Source organism: Mastigoproctus giganteus, chromosome 8 (genome assembly GCF_048544385.1).
Source record: "Mastigoproctus giganteus isolate SK-2022 chromosome 8, ASM4854438v1, whole genome shotgun sequence".
Classification (NCBI taxonomy): Eukaryota; Metazoa; Arthropoda; class Arachnida; order Uropygi; family Thelyphonidae; genus Mastigoproctus; species Mastigoproctus giganteus.
The window spans coordinates 110,820,413-110,839,175 of NC_143582.1; the positions used below are offsets into that span (position 1 = coordinate 110,820,413).

Genomic DNA, 18,763 nt, shown 5'->3' on the forward strand with positions numbered 1-18,763 from the left:
GTGCCGTTTCAGGGCTATTTTGTATATGTGTGGAATAATAACTTGACTATCCTTGTCCCTATTAGACTTAGAAAAGCAAAAATGTAGAGGGAAAGTAATAATAGGAGTGGAAGAGGAAAAGAAACGGTGTAGAAGAATGAAAGGGACAGTAACTTCAACTCACACCACAAAAACTCAAACTCCTCGAATAGGCAAAGCTTTCCCAGTGGAGAAAGCTGTTGTTACCTATTCTTGGAAACTCCGGACATCATTAGGCTCCCCCCTGGTGCCATTTCAGGGCTATTTTGTATATGTGTGGGATAATAACTCGACTATCCACTTGTCCCTATTACACTTAGAAAAGCAAAAAGGTAGAGGGAAAGTAATAGTAGGAGAGGAAAAGAAACGGTGTAGAAGAATGAAAGGGACAGTAACTCCTTCAACTCACACCACTCAAAAACTCATAAACTCCTCAAATAGGCAATGCTTCCCCAGTGGAGAAGGCTGTTGTTACCTATTCTTGGAAACTCCGGACATCATCAGGCTCCCCCTGGTGCCATTTCAGGGCTATTTGGCCCTTCTTCAGTGGGTGGGTAGATACCTGAGTGATGCAATGATGGCAAAACAGTTATGAAGTATAACTCCACAATATGAGAGATGTCTGATGGTGTATCATGTATATAGACTGTAAAGCGTTTAGGGCATAAGCCTCAAGCTATGGGAGAGTCTAGACTATGTATAAATATAGTGCAAGCGCATCAGAAATACATAGCTATATCTGAATAAGTCAGAATATTAGTAAAACGGCATCGTTTTAAGTTATATCTCACATTGTGAATACCTTCACAATGAGTTGCCATGATATTGCACTACTTCGAATAAGTAACGCTTCACCTAAGGAGAAGACTAATGTTACTTATCTCTCAGATGGAGCGTTACTTATTCGAAGTAGTATAATATCATGGCAACTCGTGAAGGTATTCACAATATGAGATATAACTTAAAACGATGCCGTTTTACTAATATTCTGATTTATTCAGATATAGCTATGTATTTCTGATGCGCTTGCAATATATTTATACATAGTCTAGACTCTCCCATAGCTTGAGGCTTATGCCCTAAACGCTTTAGAGTCTAAATACATGATACACCCCACCAAATACGGAGGATGCGGAAAGGTCAGGGAATGACCACCGCATATCCCGGAGCAATATGGCCTTAGTTGCTAATGCTCCTAAAAAAAAAACTCGACTATCCACTTGTCTCTATTAGACTTAATAGGGACAAGTGGATAGTCGAGTTATTATCCCACACATATACAAAATAGCCCTGAAATGGCACCAGCTTCCACATCCACCTCAATCAAAGCAACCTTTGCTTCTTGTACTGAAAATTCTGCTAATTCGAGGTTATTATTAGTGAACTCATCTTTTCCAATACATTTTTTTCTGCAGTTTTGAATTGCTGTTAGCTTACTTTCTCCTATGTTACTCCATTATTGTATGAAACATCTTTCAGTGTTAATGTTTTCAGAAATTCTAGAACTTGAATTTCTTACTTCACAACACTGGCAAGTAGCTTGCCATTATAGAAGGCTTTGAAGACTCGAGTAATGCTCTGATCCATAGGCTGAATTAGTGCAGTTGTGTTTGTTGGCAGAAATGAGACTATGATCTTGCCATTTTTCTTTTTGAAGACATCAGATGAAGGATGAGCTGGGCAGTGATACAATGGTAACAGAGCCTTTTCTTCAAGCTTTTTTGAAAGAAAGTGGCATTTCACTGCTGGTACAAACTAAGTTTCAAATCATGAAGCAAAAATATCACTTGCCATCCAACCATTGGAGCTGTTTTTTTTTTTTAAATCATAGGTAGAGATTTCATGTTGATGTGCTTAAAACACTGGGGACACAGACAATTTTTCCAGTGCACAGTGGCTTTAACTTGTGTTTTCCAGTCCTGTTTGCACAGTTACACAGTAATTCTCTCTGTTAGTTTTCATGCTTGCTTTGTTGGGTGCCTTTTCAACATCCAGTGACTTGACATTTATAGTACAGTACAGTACAGTACAGCATATATATAGTACAAATTTGTTTTCTCACAGTTTCACAGCTGTTCATCTGTGAATTAATTATCTTGAATCACGTTACTCAAAAATTCAGAAAATGCTACTGCTCCTGATGTCACCAAATGCAGATTCGCTTACAAGACTAACCTGGGATATCCTAAGATGAGTCTTCCTCAAAAGCAACCCTTCAGAAGCTTTAAATATGTCATCAACTCCACCAAATAGCTTATGAAATTTAAGTGCCTTTACTTTCAAAATTATATCATTTATTAGTACTCCTTCACTATGCTTCTGTAAAACTCACTTGTATAAGCATTGGTCCACATTACTGTTTTCACAGAGTCTAGTTTTCTTTATTTGGAGGTCTTTTTCATCTTTCATGGAGTCTACGAATGGTTTCAGTTTTTCTTCCTCTTTCATCCAGCTTCAGATAGTTCCTTCTGGAATTGTGCATTTGCAAAATATACTGCATTTTGTTTCACTACATTTAACTCTTTTGATAATTTTTAACTTGAACTTTTCTTCAGCTGTATGAATTTTATTTTGGTGGCAATTACTTCAGTACTACTGATTTACTAATTTTTCCATGTATTTATTTCTGATGCCCTAGAATTTACCATGTTTTGAGAAAACTAAATCAAAACCAAACTGTCCACCTATCATGGTGCCAAAGTCAAGTCATGTGGTTTCTCCATAAATCTCTCTTGTAACTTCTTTATATATTTTTGTCTAGTTTAGCCCTTAGCAGTTTTTGCTATTCTAAGTGTAACTTCTAGTCGAAGAAAGGGTGCCATGTGCTGTTGTTTACAAAAATATACTTCTGTAACTATTGTAATGCATTTGGTGAATGGTAACTGTATTCCCCTCCAGAGCTGACCGGGCTAGCCAGGTGGGTAAAGTGCCCATTTTGGCAACCCAAAGGTCTCGGGCTTGGATCAGAGTAAAATGCAAAAACTTTGGGAGGTGCATTATGGCCACAGAAGCCTATGCGTCAACAACTAACAAAAAAAAAAAAAAAAAAAAAAACTTCCCCTCCAGAGGTAGCTGTAATTAGCATTCCACTGATATACCCTTTTATTGCATTTCTAGCTGAAGGGAGAAAATGAGAGTCTACAGTAATTAGTCTCTGATGAGTCCTGTTTACAAAAATTACTCTACAACTGAATACTGAATATATCAAAGTGAATATATAGCCAATTTTTAGGTAATTTCCACTCTTAGAAATACGGTAGTAGGATGTACGAGTATACATAGTATTCACTTTTTCCAATTTCCAGTATGAAATTTGCTAGTTCTTTGAACACGCTACTTTGTTTTCATAACTAATTTTTGGGGATATGATCATACCTGCAGCATATCTGAAACCGCATTATGAAGAGAAGAAACCTCTTGCACTTTCTGGTTTTTTTTTTTCGGCTGAACTGTTTTATGATATATCTAGTTTTGGATTTATACAACTTGCCAGGTCTGCATGCCATGGTGCACTCATTCAGTTATGTATTATGAAGCGAGGATATATAATCACAGTGTTAAAAACTATGACTAAACATATTATTTAAAGCCTTGGATGTAATTTATTTACAATAAAAGATAAGTACTAAAGTACTACTTTGCTAATGCTGTAATAATTCCTATAGCAGTGATGTGCACAACTCATGTATGTTCAACACATGTTTAAATCCTGTACCTTATGGGCAAAAAAAAAAAAATAATAAATAAATAAAGAGAATTCAAAGTAATTTTACTTAGAGTGGAAAAAGATATATAAAATTATGGTTATGAATATTGTATATGCCTATAGATTTTTTTTCCCAGTCAGGGGATAAATCAATTGTAATTTATGAGAAAGGATGCGTGAGAGCTGGAGAGGAATGGATAGAAGTGAATCTTGTTCCAGTAGCCGGAGCAGCAGTGGGTGTGGCTGTATTACAAGTAAGAGTTCTTGTTTACAAAAAATTAGAAAAATATGATGTTTCTTCCAAACTGTTCTTATTATTATTATATAACTGAAAATTTAATTACATTTAAAGTTCTTGGAGGTACTTGATCAAACAATAATGGCAGCCTTTTTTTTTTTTCCCTTCCTTTCTTTTTTTGGGAAAGAAATATGAACACCCACCATAACTTAAAAAAAATTTTAAGTAATGAAAGAAAGTCTGCTTATATAGGAAAAGAAGAAAAAAAAAAAACATTGAAACAGTAGTATATTCTTTGCAGCTTTAGGGTTTCTAAAATTAACAAAATTAGAATGAATTGGAAGAAAGTTTTTCTGAAGTGAAAACTCCAGAATACTAACACCAGTAAGATGATGTGTCTTATTGGCTGTCACAAACTGAAATAAAAATTTAGAGAGAGTAAATTGAATAAGATGAAAGTCATCTAATGAAGAATATATTAAAATATTTGGGGGGGAAAAAAGAAGAGGAATTAGGCCAGTGATGCCACATCTTTTCAAGAGGAAGCTACAAGGCAATCCAGTTGACAAAGGCCAATGTAGTGTTTCAGTTACCCCATAGACCCTTCTGGGTCTGAGGGGTAATTGAAGCACTACAAGGGGTTACTACTTTATATTTATTTCAACTCCCTATATACCATTGCATGGAATTATTAAAGAAGATTCTGATGAGGGGTCTGAGTTGAGCAGTTATAGCTACCAAAGTATGCAGATCTTCTACCTATCACAATAGCAGTGAAAAAATCAATTCTACCTTTGCTCATGGCATTAAATAATTATTCTTGTTCCCACTTGTCCAGACTAGCTGTTTTCCAACCTACCTAACCCACCAAATTCTGCCTCAGGTAGCATCAGTAAATATCCTTGCACTCCTTTTATTCAGCATATCCCATTTATTTAAAATACAAGTACTGGCCTGTTTTATAGAAATGGAATATGCTTGAAACATTAACAGGCACTGACTGTGCTAATAAAAATACTATCCAATTAGCTTTGCGCAATCTCTCCACAGTCAAAATGATTGAAAAGGCTGTTTGTCAAACTCTTTCCCTGTCATTCTTGGTAAAAGTCCAGGCACTTTCAGTTTCAGCCCAAATTTTGTGGAAAATGATTAGTAGTGGAAAATGATGCAAGAAAGCAAATTTATGAAGCATCAGCAAAAAAAAAAACACACTTCCTACATCACTTATCCATCCTCAACAGTAATACAATAATTTTTTTAGCTGTTCCTCGAATTTTTCAGACTGCCTACTTCCACAATAACAGATGGAAGCTTATTCCAACAACCAACCAACCACTTGCTGGCTGAATGCAAACTTCTGTGGCCCCGAATGCCAAGCAATAGTGGCAAGCGTTTTTCTCTGTGCGATTTATAGAGTGCTCTTTGAAAAAAATATAGTTTTATTTCTTTTCTCGTGCGATTTTCTCCTCTTTTGTTCGCATCAAGTGGTTTATTGCTTGCAAAGTCAGAAGTAAAAACCCAGAAAGGGAATCCACCTTTCTTTTCTTAGTCTTCATATCAAATACTAACCACTCTACTAACTTTAATATCCGCTTGGTCACTGGTGGCACAGCTCCTGCCTCCACGTGGTGGGGGTGGTAATCTGGGGGAAAATCCGTCCCTCGGGGCTAAAAGGAGCAGAAATGGAAACTGATGTATTTTCACACTTAGAGCCCAAGAGCTCTCAACATAAACATGACAATGTCACCGACCATGACTTCTCTCTTTCAAAGAGACTTAAAAAAGACATTAGGAAGCAGGAATCTCCAGCTTTCCTTATAGTACATTCTTTGTCTTCCTAACCTGTGAGCAAGCTCTCCCTTTTCATCATCATCCAGAGATGCCTAGAAAATGCTGCAGGTTCACCAAAAATGGTCAGACGTCTCCAATCAGGAGATTTACTGATAGAGACATTCTGAGTTAATACTACAACTCACTTCTTTAAGCGGAATACCGATTCAGGTTACCCCACACAACACACTGAATTCTTCCAAGGGAGTGATCTCCTAATGGGATCTGCTAAACGTTTCTGAGGAATAAATTGTCAGCATCTAAAAGATCAAAATGTGTCTCATGCAAAACGAATCATGATCAGAAAAGACGGCAACTTAACTCCCACGCGAAACATAATCTTAACTCCAAATCTACCTCGTTCTGTCAAAGCAGGTTACTTGAATTGTTGCATTAGGCCATATATCCCAAATCCGCTTAGATGTTATAAATGTCAAAAGTTCGATCATTCTCAGACAGCATGCCGTGGAGACGCTATATGTCCGAACTGCGGCTGCAAAAATCACATGCAAGCAGAATGCAAAGCTCCGACACCACAGTGTCCTAATCGTAGTGGCAAGCATCCAGCTTACTCCAAAGATTGTGATCTATGGAAGATAGGGAAAAAAATACAAAAATATAAAATTGAAAATAAAGTCTCTTACCAAGAAACGAAAAAACAGGTCAACTTGAGTATACCAAAACGCACTTATGCTTTCACAGACAGGAATCGGTAGCATGTCAGACAAAAGTATCCATATCCCCAAAAATATCAATATCAGACTGGGCTCGATCAGTACTGTCGATCCAGCATCCATATAAACCAAATTCAGTAGACCAAAGCAACAATACGCCACTTACAATTCCATCCCAGAGACCTCCGCATTGTCAGGTAGCAGAAAATTTGCCAAGATTGTATCCTGTTGAGGTGAAAGAATCATGCCTAACAAGCATGGATACAGACGATACTATCGGCCAAGAAGAACTGCTTGAAATACATGCCGAAGGTGATATGGATGATAGCAATGAATCAGGACGTCCCACTTTTCCCTGAAAAGAAAAATCAAAACCAGATCATCATAAACAATCCGCTTATAAAAAGCAGCCAGATACATCTTTCACGAATAAAACCAAATAATGGAACACATCATTCAGTGGAATTGTAGAGGTTTTCGCAGCAATATCGATGATATCAGTGAACTAATTCACTGCTTCCATCCTGTTGCCATGTGCCTGCAAGAAACCAACTTGATGCCCCAAGTTTCCCCTACAGTCAAAAATTACACTATCTTCAGACAGGATAGATTGAATTCTAATAGTGCTCATGGAGAAGTAGCCATCCTGTTGGATTCAAGAGTTCCCTCCAGATGCATTCCATTGAAAACCTGCTTAGAAGCTGTTGCTGCATGCATAGTAATTGGAATCACTGTTACATTAGTTTCAATTTATCTTCCACCTAATTGTCCATACTCTATTCAGGAAATCGAAGCTCTTGTGTTGCAACTACCACCTCCCTTCTGTATACTAGGTGACTTTAATGCTCATCACCCATTATGGGGTTCCCCTAGCTTAGACAGGCGTGTTAAGCTTATTGAAATGGTGATAGATAGACAGGGTTTAAAATTGTTGAATACTGGCTCACCTACCTATGTGAGCCAATATTCAATCATTGTTGTGAGGATCATTAAGAGTTACCCAATCAATACTTGGATAAAGCACTGGAGACCTTTCCATTTGTTCTCCAGTGCTTTATCCAAGTATCGATTGGGTAACTCTTAATGATCTTCACAACAGCGATCATTTCCCAATAATATGCAAAGTTCAAACTTCCTGTTCATCCCAAAGAGATAATTCAGTAAAATGGAAATTTCCAAAGCCTGACTGGATAAAATACAGCAGGCTTGTCTCGTTCAACAACCATATCATACAGTGCTCTTCTATCAACCATGTTACCGAACACATTACAAACCAAATTCTAACAGCTGCAACTGCTGCATTTCACACAAGTCAGGAAAAGGCGAAAATTAACTTATTGGTGGGATGAAGAGTGTAAATAAGCAAAAAAAGAGAAAAACAAAGCATGGAATCAATTCTACAAACGTCCAACCACTTCGAATCTTATTAATTATAAGCGACTTAGAGAAAGAGCCCATTATATCAGACGAAAAGCAAAAAAAGAATTTTGGATTAAATTCGCTTCCTCAGTCAATAAAAATACAGACATCAGACTGATTTGGAACAAGATAAAGCTGTTAAATGACAAATTTACTCCACTAATTAACTGGAATGGTCAGGAACTTTCTACCCCTGCAGAAATCGCAAATGCACAAGGATCTGTATTTTCTCAGTTGTCCTCTTCAACTGCTTATGACCAATCTTTTCAAAAAATTAAAGATGTAACTGAAAAATCCAAAAATGAATTTCACTGACAGATGTGCATTAACATATAATCAACCATGCAGCATGCTCTTACCAACACAAGTAACAGCGCTGCTGACCCTGATGGGATATTTTATGTTATGCTCAAAAATTTAGATCCAAAATCACACTCGTCACTGCTCATCTTCTTCAATCAAATCTTCACTGAACATACATTCCCAAGCTCCTGGCATCATTCCTACGTACTGGATATTCCAAAACCTGGTAAAGACTATTGTGTTTCTCATAACTGTAGACCAATTTCACTTACCAGCTGTCTGAGAAAAACCCTTAAAAAAATGATTCATCATCGTGTGACTTGGTATCTTGAGTCCCAAAATTTGATCAATAACAATCAATTTGGATTCAGAAAAAATCGATCATCATTGGACCTCATGATTAAAGCTGAAATAAACATCAGAAATGCATTCATCAAAAAGGAGCATCTCGTTATGGTCTGTCTGGATATAGAGAAAGCCTTTGACACGACATGGCATTTTGGCATATTAAAGGATCTATATTCTCTTGGCCTGAGAGGAAATTTGCCATATTTAATCCAAAATTTATTACAACAAAGATCATTTCAAGTTCGTTATCGGGGAACTCTGTCTAAAAACTTTGTCCAGGAAGAAGGAATCCCTCAAGGGTCCATTCTCAGCTCCACTCTTTTCGCAATTAGAATTAATCATTTAACTGAACTCATTCCAAAAATAGTGGATTCATATCTTCATGCCGATGATCTCACAATCTCCTGCCATTCTCAAAACATGAACTATATTGAGAGACAATTGCAGATATCAATAAATCGGATCCAGATTTGGATGACACGAAACGGTTACAGACTATCCAGCCAGAAATCGACTGCCATTCACTTCTGTACCATACGTAAAATGCATCCTGATCCTTGAGCTCCAGTTAGATAACCATCCTATTCCAATAGCAAATAGTATCCTTCTGCTTGGCTTAATTTTTGACAGCAAATTAAACTATCAAAAACACATTGAACATCTCCGGACAGCTTGTCAAAAAATAATGAACATACTCAGAGCCTTATCAGCAACAACCTGGGGAGCAGATCGTTACACCTTGCTTCACTTATATAGATCCATAATCAGATCTCGATTGGACTATGGCGCGTCTGTCTTCGATTCTGCTAGGTAAAGTGCTTTATCTCGCCTGAACCCTATTCAACATTCAGCTCTTAGAATAACCCTAGGTGCGTTCAGAACATCTCCAGTGCAAAGTCTGTATGTAGAAGCCTATGAAGCTCCTCTGAAGATCAGAAGAAAGATGTTATTACTGAACTATGCAATCAAGATCCAAAGCCAGTCGACCCATCCTAATTGGTCAATATTTAATAATCCAAAACTCACGGCCTTTTATAGAAACAAACCACAAGCAACTAGGACTGCAGGTATTAGGTTACTGGAACTAGCAGAAAACTGGAATATACAACTCAATAAAGTCCACCAAGAACCTGTAGATCATGTTCCGCCATGGTCTGTCATCATGCCGTCTTGTGACAATTATTTCCACCAATGGGGAAAACACTCCTTAACGGATAATAACATCCAACAGCTGCACATTGCACATATACAATGTTATCCTGACTTCTCTAAAATATATACTGATGGATTGAAGTCCAAGAGTGGAACAAGTGCAGCAGCAGCGGTATTCCACGATGCTACCATTTCTGCCTTCTGTCACTTCTGCCTTTAAACACTTCAGTCAGGTCACCTTGCAGGTGCTTAGTCTCCAAATGCGGCAGTTAGCAGAACTGAAGCCTTTCTTAGTAAAACTGCCCCTTTGTTCCCTTCAATCTCATTGCCCTTTTCTACATCTGTACCAGCAAATCTACATCCTTACTAAAATGAGGCCTCCAGACCTGTATGCAGTAGCCAAGGTGAGGCCTAAACATTGCCTTGTACAATGGCCTAATCACCTCCTTATCCCCGATAGCAAAGTTCATTGACAAATGTCATTGACAAAACCCCATGAGCTGTCCTGGCAGCTTGTTTGCACTTCTTGAAAACTTCATATATGACTGCACAATTACTCCCAGGTCTTTTTCATTTTCCACTGGCCTGAGTGTAGAACCGCACAGTGGGTATGCCAATCTGGGATTACTGCTACCCAGCATTTGACATATGCCAATGTTAAACTTCAAATGTTATTTCTTAGACCATCTGGCTAATTTTTCTAGATCTTGTTTGAATATAAGTAGTAGTAGTAGCAGTAATGGCAAATGATGCAAAAAAGCAAGCTTATATAGTATCAGCAAAAAAAAAAATAAAACACTTCACCCATCCATACCCTCCCAGAATTTGTCTAGTTGTCTCTTGAATTTATTCAGCCCATTCACTTCCACAACAACAGATGGAAGCCTGTTCCTACAATTCACTAGGTGGTAGATGAGCTTATTGGAGGCTTGAAGTGGTGAAACCCATGTTTAGTCTCTAGAGCTAAGTTCCGGCCAACCCTTCCCTATCTTTTCCATCATGCAGTATAATTGATGATTTTTGAGGTTATGATGAATGTCGTGGCGAGATCCAATATTCCTTACATTTCGAAGGTACAGCTCTAAAACGGTGTTCGCAGGCCGGCCGCTAGTTAGTACACCGGACTGAACCTATTGGTAACTCTCTAGGAAGCTTCCGGATCAGCTAGTGTATAATCTTGCTACCTCTATTCTGCCAGATAGTGACTGGAGGGAGTCCGAGTAGTGTGTATGCGGGGAGCATTGTCGAGGCCACGTTATGTCAAGGATCTGGGTATATTCTTACCACATGTACGCCATATCCAAAAATTTCATTACTTCATACAGCATGTCCCACCCACTTTTTCTTACTATTGAATACACCATGAATTGTCAAAATAATAGAGCAAGCTTATCTGTGAAAAGATCTAAACCTCCCAAGGACTTCCTAATTCATTTCACAAATATACGTGGTCTCAATTATAATCTCAACGATGTCCATTTCCACTTGCAGTCTTCCAAACCCCATGTACTTTTTCTGACTGAATCTCAGTTATCAGTTGATTCAACTACTGCTCATCTCAGATGTCCAAATTATTTGCTGTATGATTCCTTTCGCCTCAAAGGTGGTACTTGTGCATATGTCCGTTCTGATATTCCCTGTCAGAGACTTGGCAATTTGGAATCTCCTCTCTTTGATCTTCTCTGGCTTAAAATCTCTTTACCTCATTGTGTAAAATTCATCTGTTGTCTCTACCGTTCTCCCAACTCCACTAATCACTTGGAGCTCTTTGACTTCCTCTCTTTGCAACTTGACTTTCTCCAGTCCAACTTTCCTAACAGTGAGGTAATTTTCCTTGGTGATTTTAACGTTCACAACTCCAGCTGGCTTCCGTTTTCTAGTCACACCGATCCAGCAGGTCGAGATGCTGAGGCTTTTGCAATTACTAATGACCTAGCACAGATTGTTCATTTACCTACAAGAATACCGGACAATCCTAATCATACAGCCAATACGCTTGATCTTTTTCTCACAAACAACCCTTCTAAGTACAAGGTTGAAGTGAGAGGTCCTTTAGGCACTTCAGATCACAACTTGGTGATTGTCTCTTCTCCAATGGAACCTTTACCTCATGGCTATTCCCAACCTCATATTGTTTGGCATTACAAGAATGCAAAATGGGATGACCTGCGAGACTTCTTTTCTTCTTTTCCTTGGTCTGATTACTGTTTCAAAACTTCTGATATCAACTTTTGCTCAGATCGTGTCAGTGAAATTATTCTTGCAGGAATGGAATCCTTTATCCCACACTCCACTTTAAAATCTCGTCCTTTATCTAAACCTTGGTTTTCCAATAAATGTGCTAAAGCTGTCCAAGAGAAGAACGTTGCATATCGTAATTGGCTTGTTTCTAATTCTTCAGTTTCATTTTCTGCCTACACCAAAGCTCGCAACAATTGTAAAGCAGTTATTAATCAGTCCAAACTAGAGTTTGAACAGGCTAAGAGTAGAAAACTTGCTTCTTGCCCTAATGGTAGCCGAGCATTCTGGTCTCTTGCCAGAGCTATTGGCCGCAACTTTTGCCCATCTCTGCTCCCACCTCTGTCCAAACCAGATGGTTCTGTTGTCACTTCAGCCAAGGATAAAGCTGAGCTGCTAGCATCCCATTTTTCTTCCAGCTCATGTATTAATGATCTTGGTAAAACACCTCCCACCATTCCTAACACGCTCCATTCAATGCCTCCTGTGGTCTTCCGTCAAAAAGATATCAGAAGGATTTTGATGAATCTTGATGCTAAGAAAGCTCCAGGTCCTGATGGTATTTCTCCACTTGTTCTCAAAACCTGTGCTCCTGAACTTACTCCTATTCTTTGCCGCCTTTTTTCACTTTCTTATTCCAAAGGTGTGTTTCCTTCTGCTTGGAAATTTGCTCGTATCCAGCCAGTTCCTAAAAAGGGTGACAAATCCCTCCCATCCAATTATCGTCCCATTGCAATTACTTCTACTCTTTCTAAAGTAATGGAGAAATCAATTAACCGCCAACTCTTAAACTACCTAGAAACCTTCCGTCTGATCAACGATCGCCAGTATGGATTCCGTCAGTGTCAATCCACTGGTGATATTCTGGCTTATGTTACCCATTTATGGACTAATTCAATGGAAAGGTTCGGTGAAACACAAGTAGTTGCTCTTGACATCTCAAAGGCTTTTGATGGTGTTTGGCATAAAGGTCTTCTAAACAAGCTTCCATCTTATGGTTTGCCAACTGTTTTTACTAATTGGTTATCCAGTTTTCTCTCTGATCGCTCACTGAGGGTTGATGGTAGATGGCTCTCTGTCTTCTAACTTCTCCACTAATGCCGGTGTCCCCCAAGGTTCAGTTCTTTCCCCCACTCTTTTCCTCTTGTATATCAATGACCTTCTTCCATTGACTGGAAATCCTATCCATAGTTTTGCTGATGATAGCACATTGCATTCAACTTTCCATTTTGAGAAACCTTGTCCAGCTCAATCAGCTTCAAGTTCTCGAAAATCTGCTGCCAATTCCTTAAATGCCGATCTTCAGGTAATTCTCCAGTGGGGCAAAGACAACTTAGTTGATTTAAACCCTTCTAAAACTCAATCTTGTCTTATATCTCGCAAAAAGGATTCTTCTGCTCCTATGCTTATCTTTAGTGACACTCCGATTTCTAGGCAAAATGATATATCTCTTTTGGGGATTACCCTGACTTCTAATCTCTCTTGGCACAAGCACATTACAAATATTGCTTCCTCTGCATCTAAAAAACTTGGTTTTCTCTTTCGCTTTCGGCATTACTTTTCTCCCAAACAGCTGCTCACTCTGTATAAATCGCAAATCCGCCCTGCCATGGAATATTGTTCCCACATCTGGGGTGGTGCCCCCAAAACCTCTCTCAGGCTTCTTGATTCCATTCAGAAGAGGGCAGTTAGGTTAATTAATGATTCATCTCTAACAGAGTCTCTCCACTCGCTTTCTCATAGACGTACTGTTTCTGCTGCATGCCTCTTCTACAGATACTTCCATGGGCACTGTTCTTCTGAATTGGCTTCTATAATTCTCGCTCTCTCTCTTTCAAAACAGTCCGAACACGTGCCGCCACCACCCAACATCCATTTACTGTCCAACTTCAAACCCACAGAACCAACTTTTCATCTTCCTCATTTATTCATTCAACTGCCGTTTTCTGGAACAACCTTCCTTCATACGTATTTCCTGAAAATTACAATCTACAGAAGTTCAAGTCCAATATCAACAAATATCTTCTTTCGTCTTCTCAACCTCCAACCCAAGCACGGTACTAAGTACTGTAGGTTATAATACCTCTCGTGTTTGGGGTTCTCATAAAAAAAAAAAAAAAAAAAAAATCAACCGCCCACTGGCTAAAGACAAACTTCTGCACATCTATCCTGCAACCATCCTTCCTCAACTTGAATTTATACCCTCTCATGTGTGTGTAGTATCAGCAAGTGGAAAAATATCAATAACATTCAGCTTACTCAATCCATTCAAGGCTTTAAACACCTCAATCAGATCTCCCTTTCTAGGCAAGAGCACCATTTTGTCCCCCTCACCAATCTGGTTGCCCTTCTCTACACCCATTCCAGTAGATCTACTCCTTCCTAAAGTGAGGCCTGTATACAGTACTCAAGATACAGCCTAACCATGGCCTTATACAAAGGGATAATTGCCCCCTACTGCAAAGTTTCTGTATATCCTTGACAAAATGCCATGAGCTGTCCTGGCAGAATGTCTGCACTGCTCAGAAAGTTTGTCTGACTGTACAATTACTCCCACATCTTTTTCATTCTGTACTGCCCAGAATGTAGTATAGGTTGACCATCACTAATCCAGCCACTGGTAGTCCAGTTCCACCACTAATTCAGACATAATTTCCCGGGTCGGTGCACCAATCTGCCGCTACTGTTTTGGTGGCGTTGGTTTGAGCATCAGCTGTTGGCGCAGACTAGTAAACACTGGCAAGCTATTTCTACTTGTTTTTCTGCATTTATTATTATAATCTGCTAACATTTAGCCCTAGCCATGGTTCCAATGTATAAAGGAAGTGCCTCTCGTGGTGTAAAGTACAAACACTGTACATTGTCCATAACAGATAAAGTCGAACTTCTGAAAAAACTCAACAGCGGTGTGTATGTGAGAAGTTTAACTCTGCTTAGTTGTAAATTCCAGCAATTTCTCTCAGTTCCTCTTATTTAGTAATTTTCTTTTAGCCATTCCTTTTTAACTTTTTTTAATTTTTTTTTTTTTTTACAACGCACTTGTACAAACTTGCAGAAAACACAACACAATATGATGGATAATACAGTGCACTAATGAACTTGTTTTCACAAAATCTCTAACAATACTGACAAACTTATTGCACTGTTTGAGAGTTTATTTTTATCTCAATTAGTCTTATTGCAGCACTCACCGCACGTGCAATAAACTAATCGCAAACGACCTTCATGTGTATGCTGTAATAGCGTCACACGTATGTGGCCGACATGGCTTCTCAAGAAATAAAGTAACCTGCCGGGCCACGTTGTCCACATATATGCGACATAAAAAAAACTCTTTTCTTTTGATATTTTAAGCGAAAAAACGACAACACTGACATTACAATATTTATTTTAGAATTACTAATCAAATAATTTGCTAAATATTTTTTGGTCCCTGGGGAATTTTTTTCTTAAATTAGCTTGGAAGTCAACGTGTTAAAGGTAGGATGAGGTGGTTAACTGTTGGGTAAAGTGTATGTGCTAAAGTAACCACCGGTGATCCAGCAAACTCACTAATCTGGCACCCCACAGGTCCCAATGCTGCCGGATTAGTGACGGTCGACCTGTATTACACAGTTGATAAGTTACTCTGGGGTTACTGTTACCATTGTGCAGTACCTTGCATTTGTCAATGTTAAACTTCGACTGCCATTTCTCAGTTAATTGTCCCAATTTTCCTAGATCTTGTTTAGTAGCTCACCCTGATAAATGTCGTTAACCACCTTGCAACCCTTTGTATCATCTCCAAACTTAGACACTAAGCCTGATATATCTTCATCAATATCATTGATAAATATTGAAGACAACAATGGAAACACCAATGAAACCTGGGGAACTCCCCTTGTTGCAGTAGCTTACCTTGTTACTGTCATTAACCACCCTGCCAACCTTTGTACCATCTGCAGACTTAGAAATATGGAAAACAACAAAAATGTGCCCAGCACTGAACCTTGGGGGACTTCACAAATAATATTAGTCCAGGAAGAGCAGTGTCCATTAATACTCACTCTGTGTTCTCTCATTCAGCTATCCCTTTATCCATAGCAGCAACTTGTCCTTAATGCCACATTGCTCCAATTTATGCAGCAGTCCTTTATGTGCAACAGTATAACAGCTTTCCTAAAATTCAAATATATGATATCAAAATTATATCTTGCATTTGGTTCCTTTGTTGCTGCACCATAGTATCCAATGAGATTGGTCAAACAGGATTGCCTCTTAACAAATCCATTCTTTTACTACAGTAAAAGAATGGATTTGTTAAGCATTACTTATTTAACTTTAGAGATGCTGTCTGTCAAAAATATCTTAAAACGGTGTTGCTGGTCATTTTGACTGCTGTGTGTAAAATAAACTTTTAAGTTGTGTTTTCGGCTTTATTATAATCATTAATATAAAGTAACTGATAACAGTACATAGTGTTGTGCTTATGGTAATACATGTGAAAATAATATTTCTGATAGCAAAAATTTACACACAACTTTTTTTGTTTAGGAAATAAACTGAAGTTTAAAAATTAATTTGCACAATTTAAACAAATGGCAGTTTTTGAAACAGTTCCTGTATACTTTTTGCATACATAATTTCTGTATAGTGCACATTTCTGTAGTTTTGTTTACTTGCATTTGTAGAGCGACAGTTGCATTTGACGTTGTAGAGCGAATATCATCTTTTAAGGGCACAAAAGGTGATATAGTTGTACACGTTGGCACTAATAATATTAAGAGTAGGAGACCGGCAGAATTACTTAACAAGTACAGGTCACTGTTGAACAAAAGCCGAGAATTAGGGTTGAATTTCAAAGTGTCTGCAATTCTGCCCAGACACGATAGGAGGGAGTATATGATGAGAGCCTTGTCGATCAATTCGGCCCTGGAAAGATTGTGCAAGGCTCAAGGGGTAGAATTTTTTTCAGCCTGGACTGTACTTGTTAACAGGAGAGATTGCTTCTACAGGGATGGGATACACTTAAATAGAAAGGGTGCAAGAATATTTGCTGATGCTATCGAGGCAGTGTTAGGTGGGTCGGAAAACTGCTAGCTTGGGGGGAGACAAAGACAAATAGATTGACAGTAGCCACTGGCAGAGGTGAAAGAGATTCTTGCACTACTTCTATTAGAATGAGCAGAAGCCTGAAAAACAAGATGCATGGTATTTCAGAGACTGCTGGGAGCCAGTGCGGTACAAGTAAACACATGGGTTGTGTTAGGGTAGCTAAGAATAGAAACAGGTGCAGGTATACTTGCGTGTACACCAATGCTAGGAGTTTAGTAAATAAATTTGATGAATTTGAGGTATTGCTCAAAACATCGAAGGCAGATATTGTTGGGATATCAGAGACGTGGTGTCACACAGATATAAGGGATGCAGAACTGCAATTTGGGGAGTACAACGTCTACAGAAAGGATAGACAGGATAGGAAGGGGGGAGGGGTTATGCTATTAGTTAAGAAACACATAAAAACCAAGGAAGTGAAGCCAGTCGACATCGCTGGACAGTGCAGTGTGGAGTCAGTTTGGTGTGACATAAACATTGGGAGATCAAAATTGAGAGTAGGAGTGTGCTATAGGCCTAATGACTCTGATGAGTATAATAAGGAACTGTATAGGGAAATAGAGTGGGCCAGTAAATCAGAGTGTCTTATAATGGGAGATTTTAATTTCCCAGATATTGACTGGAATTTGGGGGCTGGTTACTCACACACTAGCAGGGCTTTTGTGGATTTATTGGATGATTGTTTTTTACATCAGCATGTTTGGGAGGCAACTAGAGGGAGTAATACTCTTGATTTGATTATCAGCAGTGATTCTTCATGCATTAAGAATCTGCAGATAAATGAACCACTAGGTGGCAGTGATCACAGTGTGCTGAAGTGGGATTTACTCAAAGAGGTAACTACCATTAGGGGTAAAGGGGAGGGTTATTGCTTCCGTAAAGGCGACTACGATGGACTGAGACAGTATTTAAATTCTATACAGTGGGACCAACTGATGATGTTACCAACAGCAAATTCAAAATGGGAAGCATTCAAAGAACTTATCTTGGAAGCTACTGGGCTTTACATACCAACTAAGAAATATTGTTCAAGGTTTAGGCCAAAATGGATGTCAGATGAACTAATGAGGCATATGGCAGAGAAGAAAAATGCATGGGATACATACAAATTAACACATGACACAGAAGCCTATGATAGATACAAGTTGATATGCAACCAAGTTACAAAGGAGGTTAGGCAGGCGAAGGCAGATTACGAGAAATCCTTGGCAAGGGATGCAAAGAAAAACAGCAAAGATTCTTTACTTATGTAAACTCTAGAAGGAAGGGGATGAATCAGATTGGTCCACTTGATATTGATGGGTCAACTGTTGATGATCCTGCTCAGGTAGCTAACAAACTAAATGAATATTTTGCATCGACATTCACACATGAGGAGTTATTCAGTGAGGGGAATGCCAGAGGTGTATTCAACTCTAGCAGTAAGCTACAGAATCTTGAAATAACTGGGAGTAAAGTGGAGGAGAAACTGTTGAAGATAAACACAAGAAAGGCACCAGGGGTGGATGGGATCTATCCAGTTATATTAAAGGAGGCAGCAAAGGAAGTAAGTAAACCCTTAGCCATAATTATGAGAGCTTCCTTGGACTCAGGGGAGGTACCCATAGACTGGAAATGTGCAAATGTGACCCCAATTCACAAAGGAGGATCAAAGGCTGTCACAAGTAATTATAGACCTGTGAGCTTAACTTCTGTTCCAGGAAAATTAATGGAGGCACTGGTTAAAGAAGCACTGCAGGATCA

At 38.7% G+C, this 18,763-nt stretch overlaps 1 protein-coding gene across 2 annotated transcripts in view; it reads left to right on the forward strand.

Moving 5' to 3' along the window:
• Positions 1-18,763, forward strand: part of LOC150081769 (tetraspanin-5-like) — a 226,413-nt gene that overhangs the window by 158,213 nt on the left and 49,437 nt on the right. For both annotated transcript variants that reach the window (XM_090379628.1, XM_090379629.1), the window contains one exon: positions 3,862-3,978. In XM_090379628.1, the coding sequence (XP_090235754.1) occupies positions 3,862-3,978 (117 nt within the window). The remainder of the gene's footprint in view (positions 1-3,861; positions 3,979-18,763) is intronic.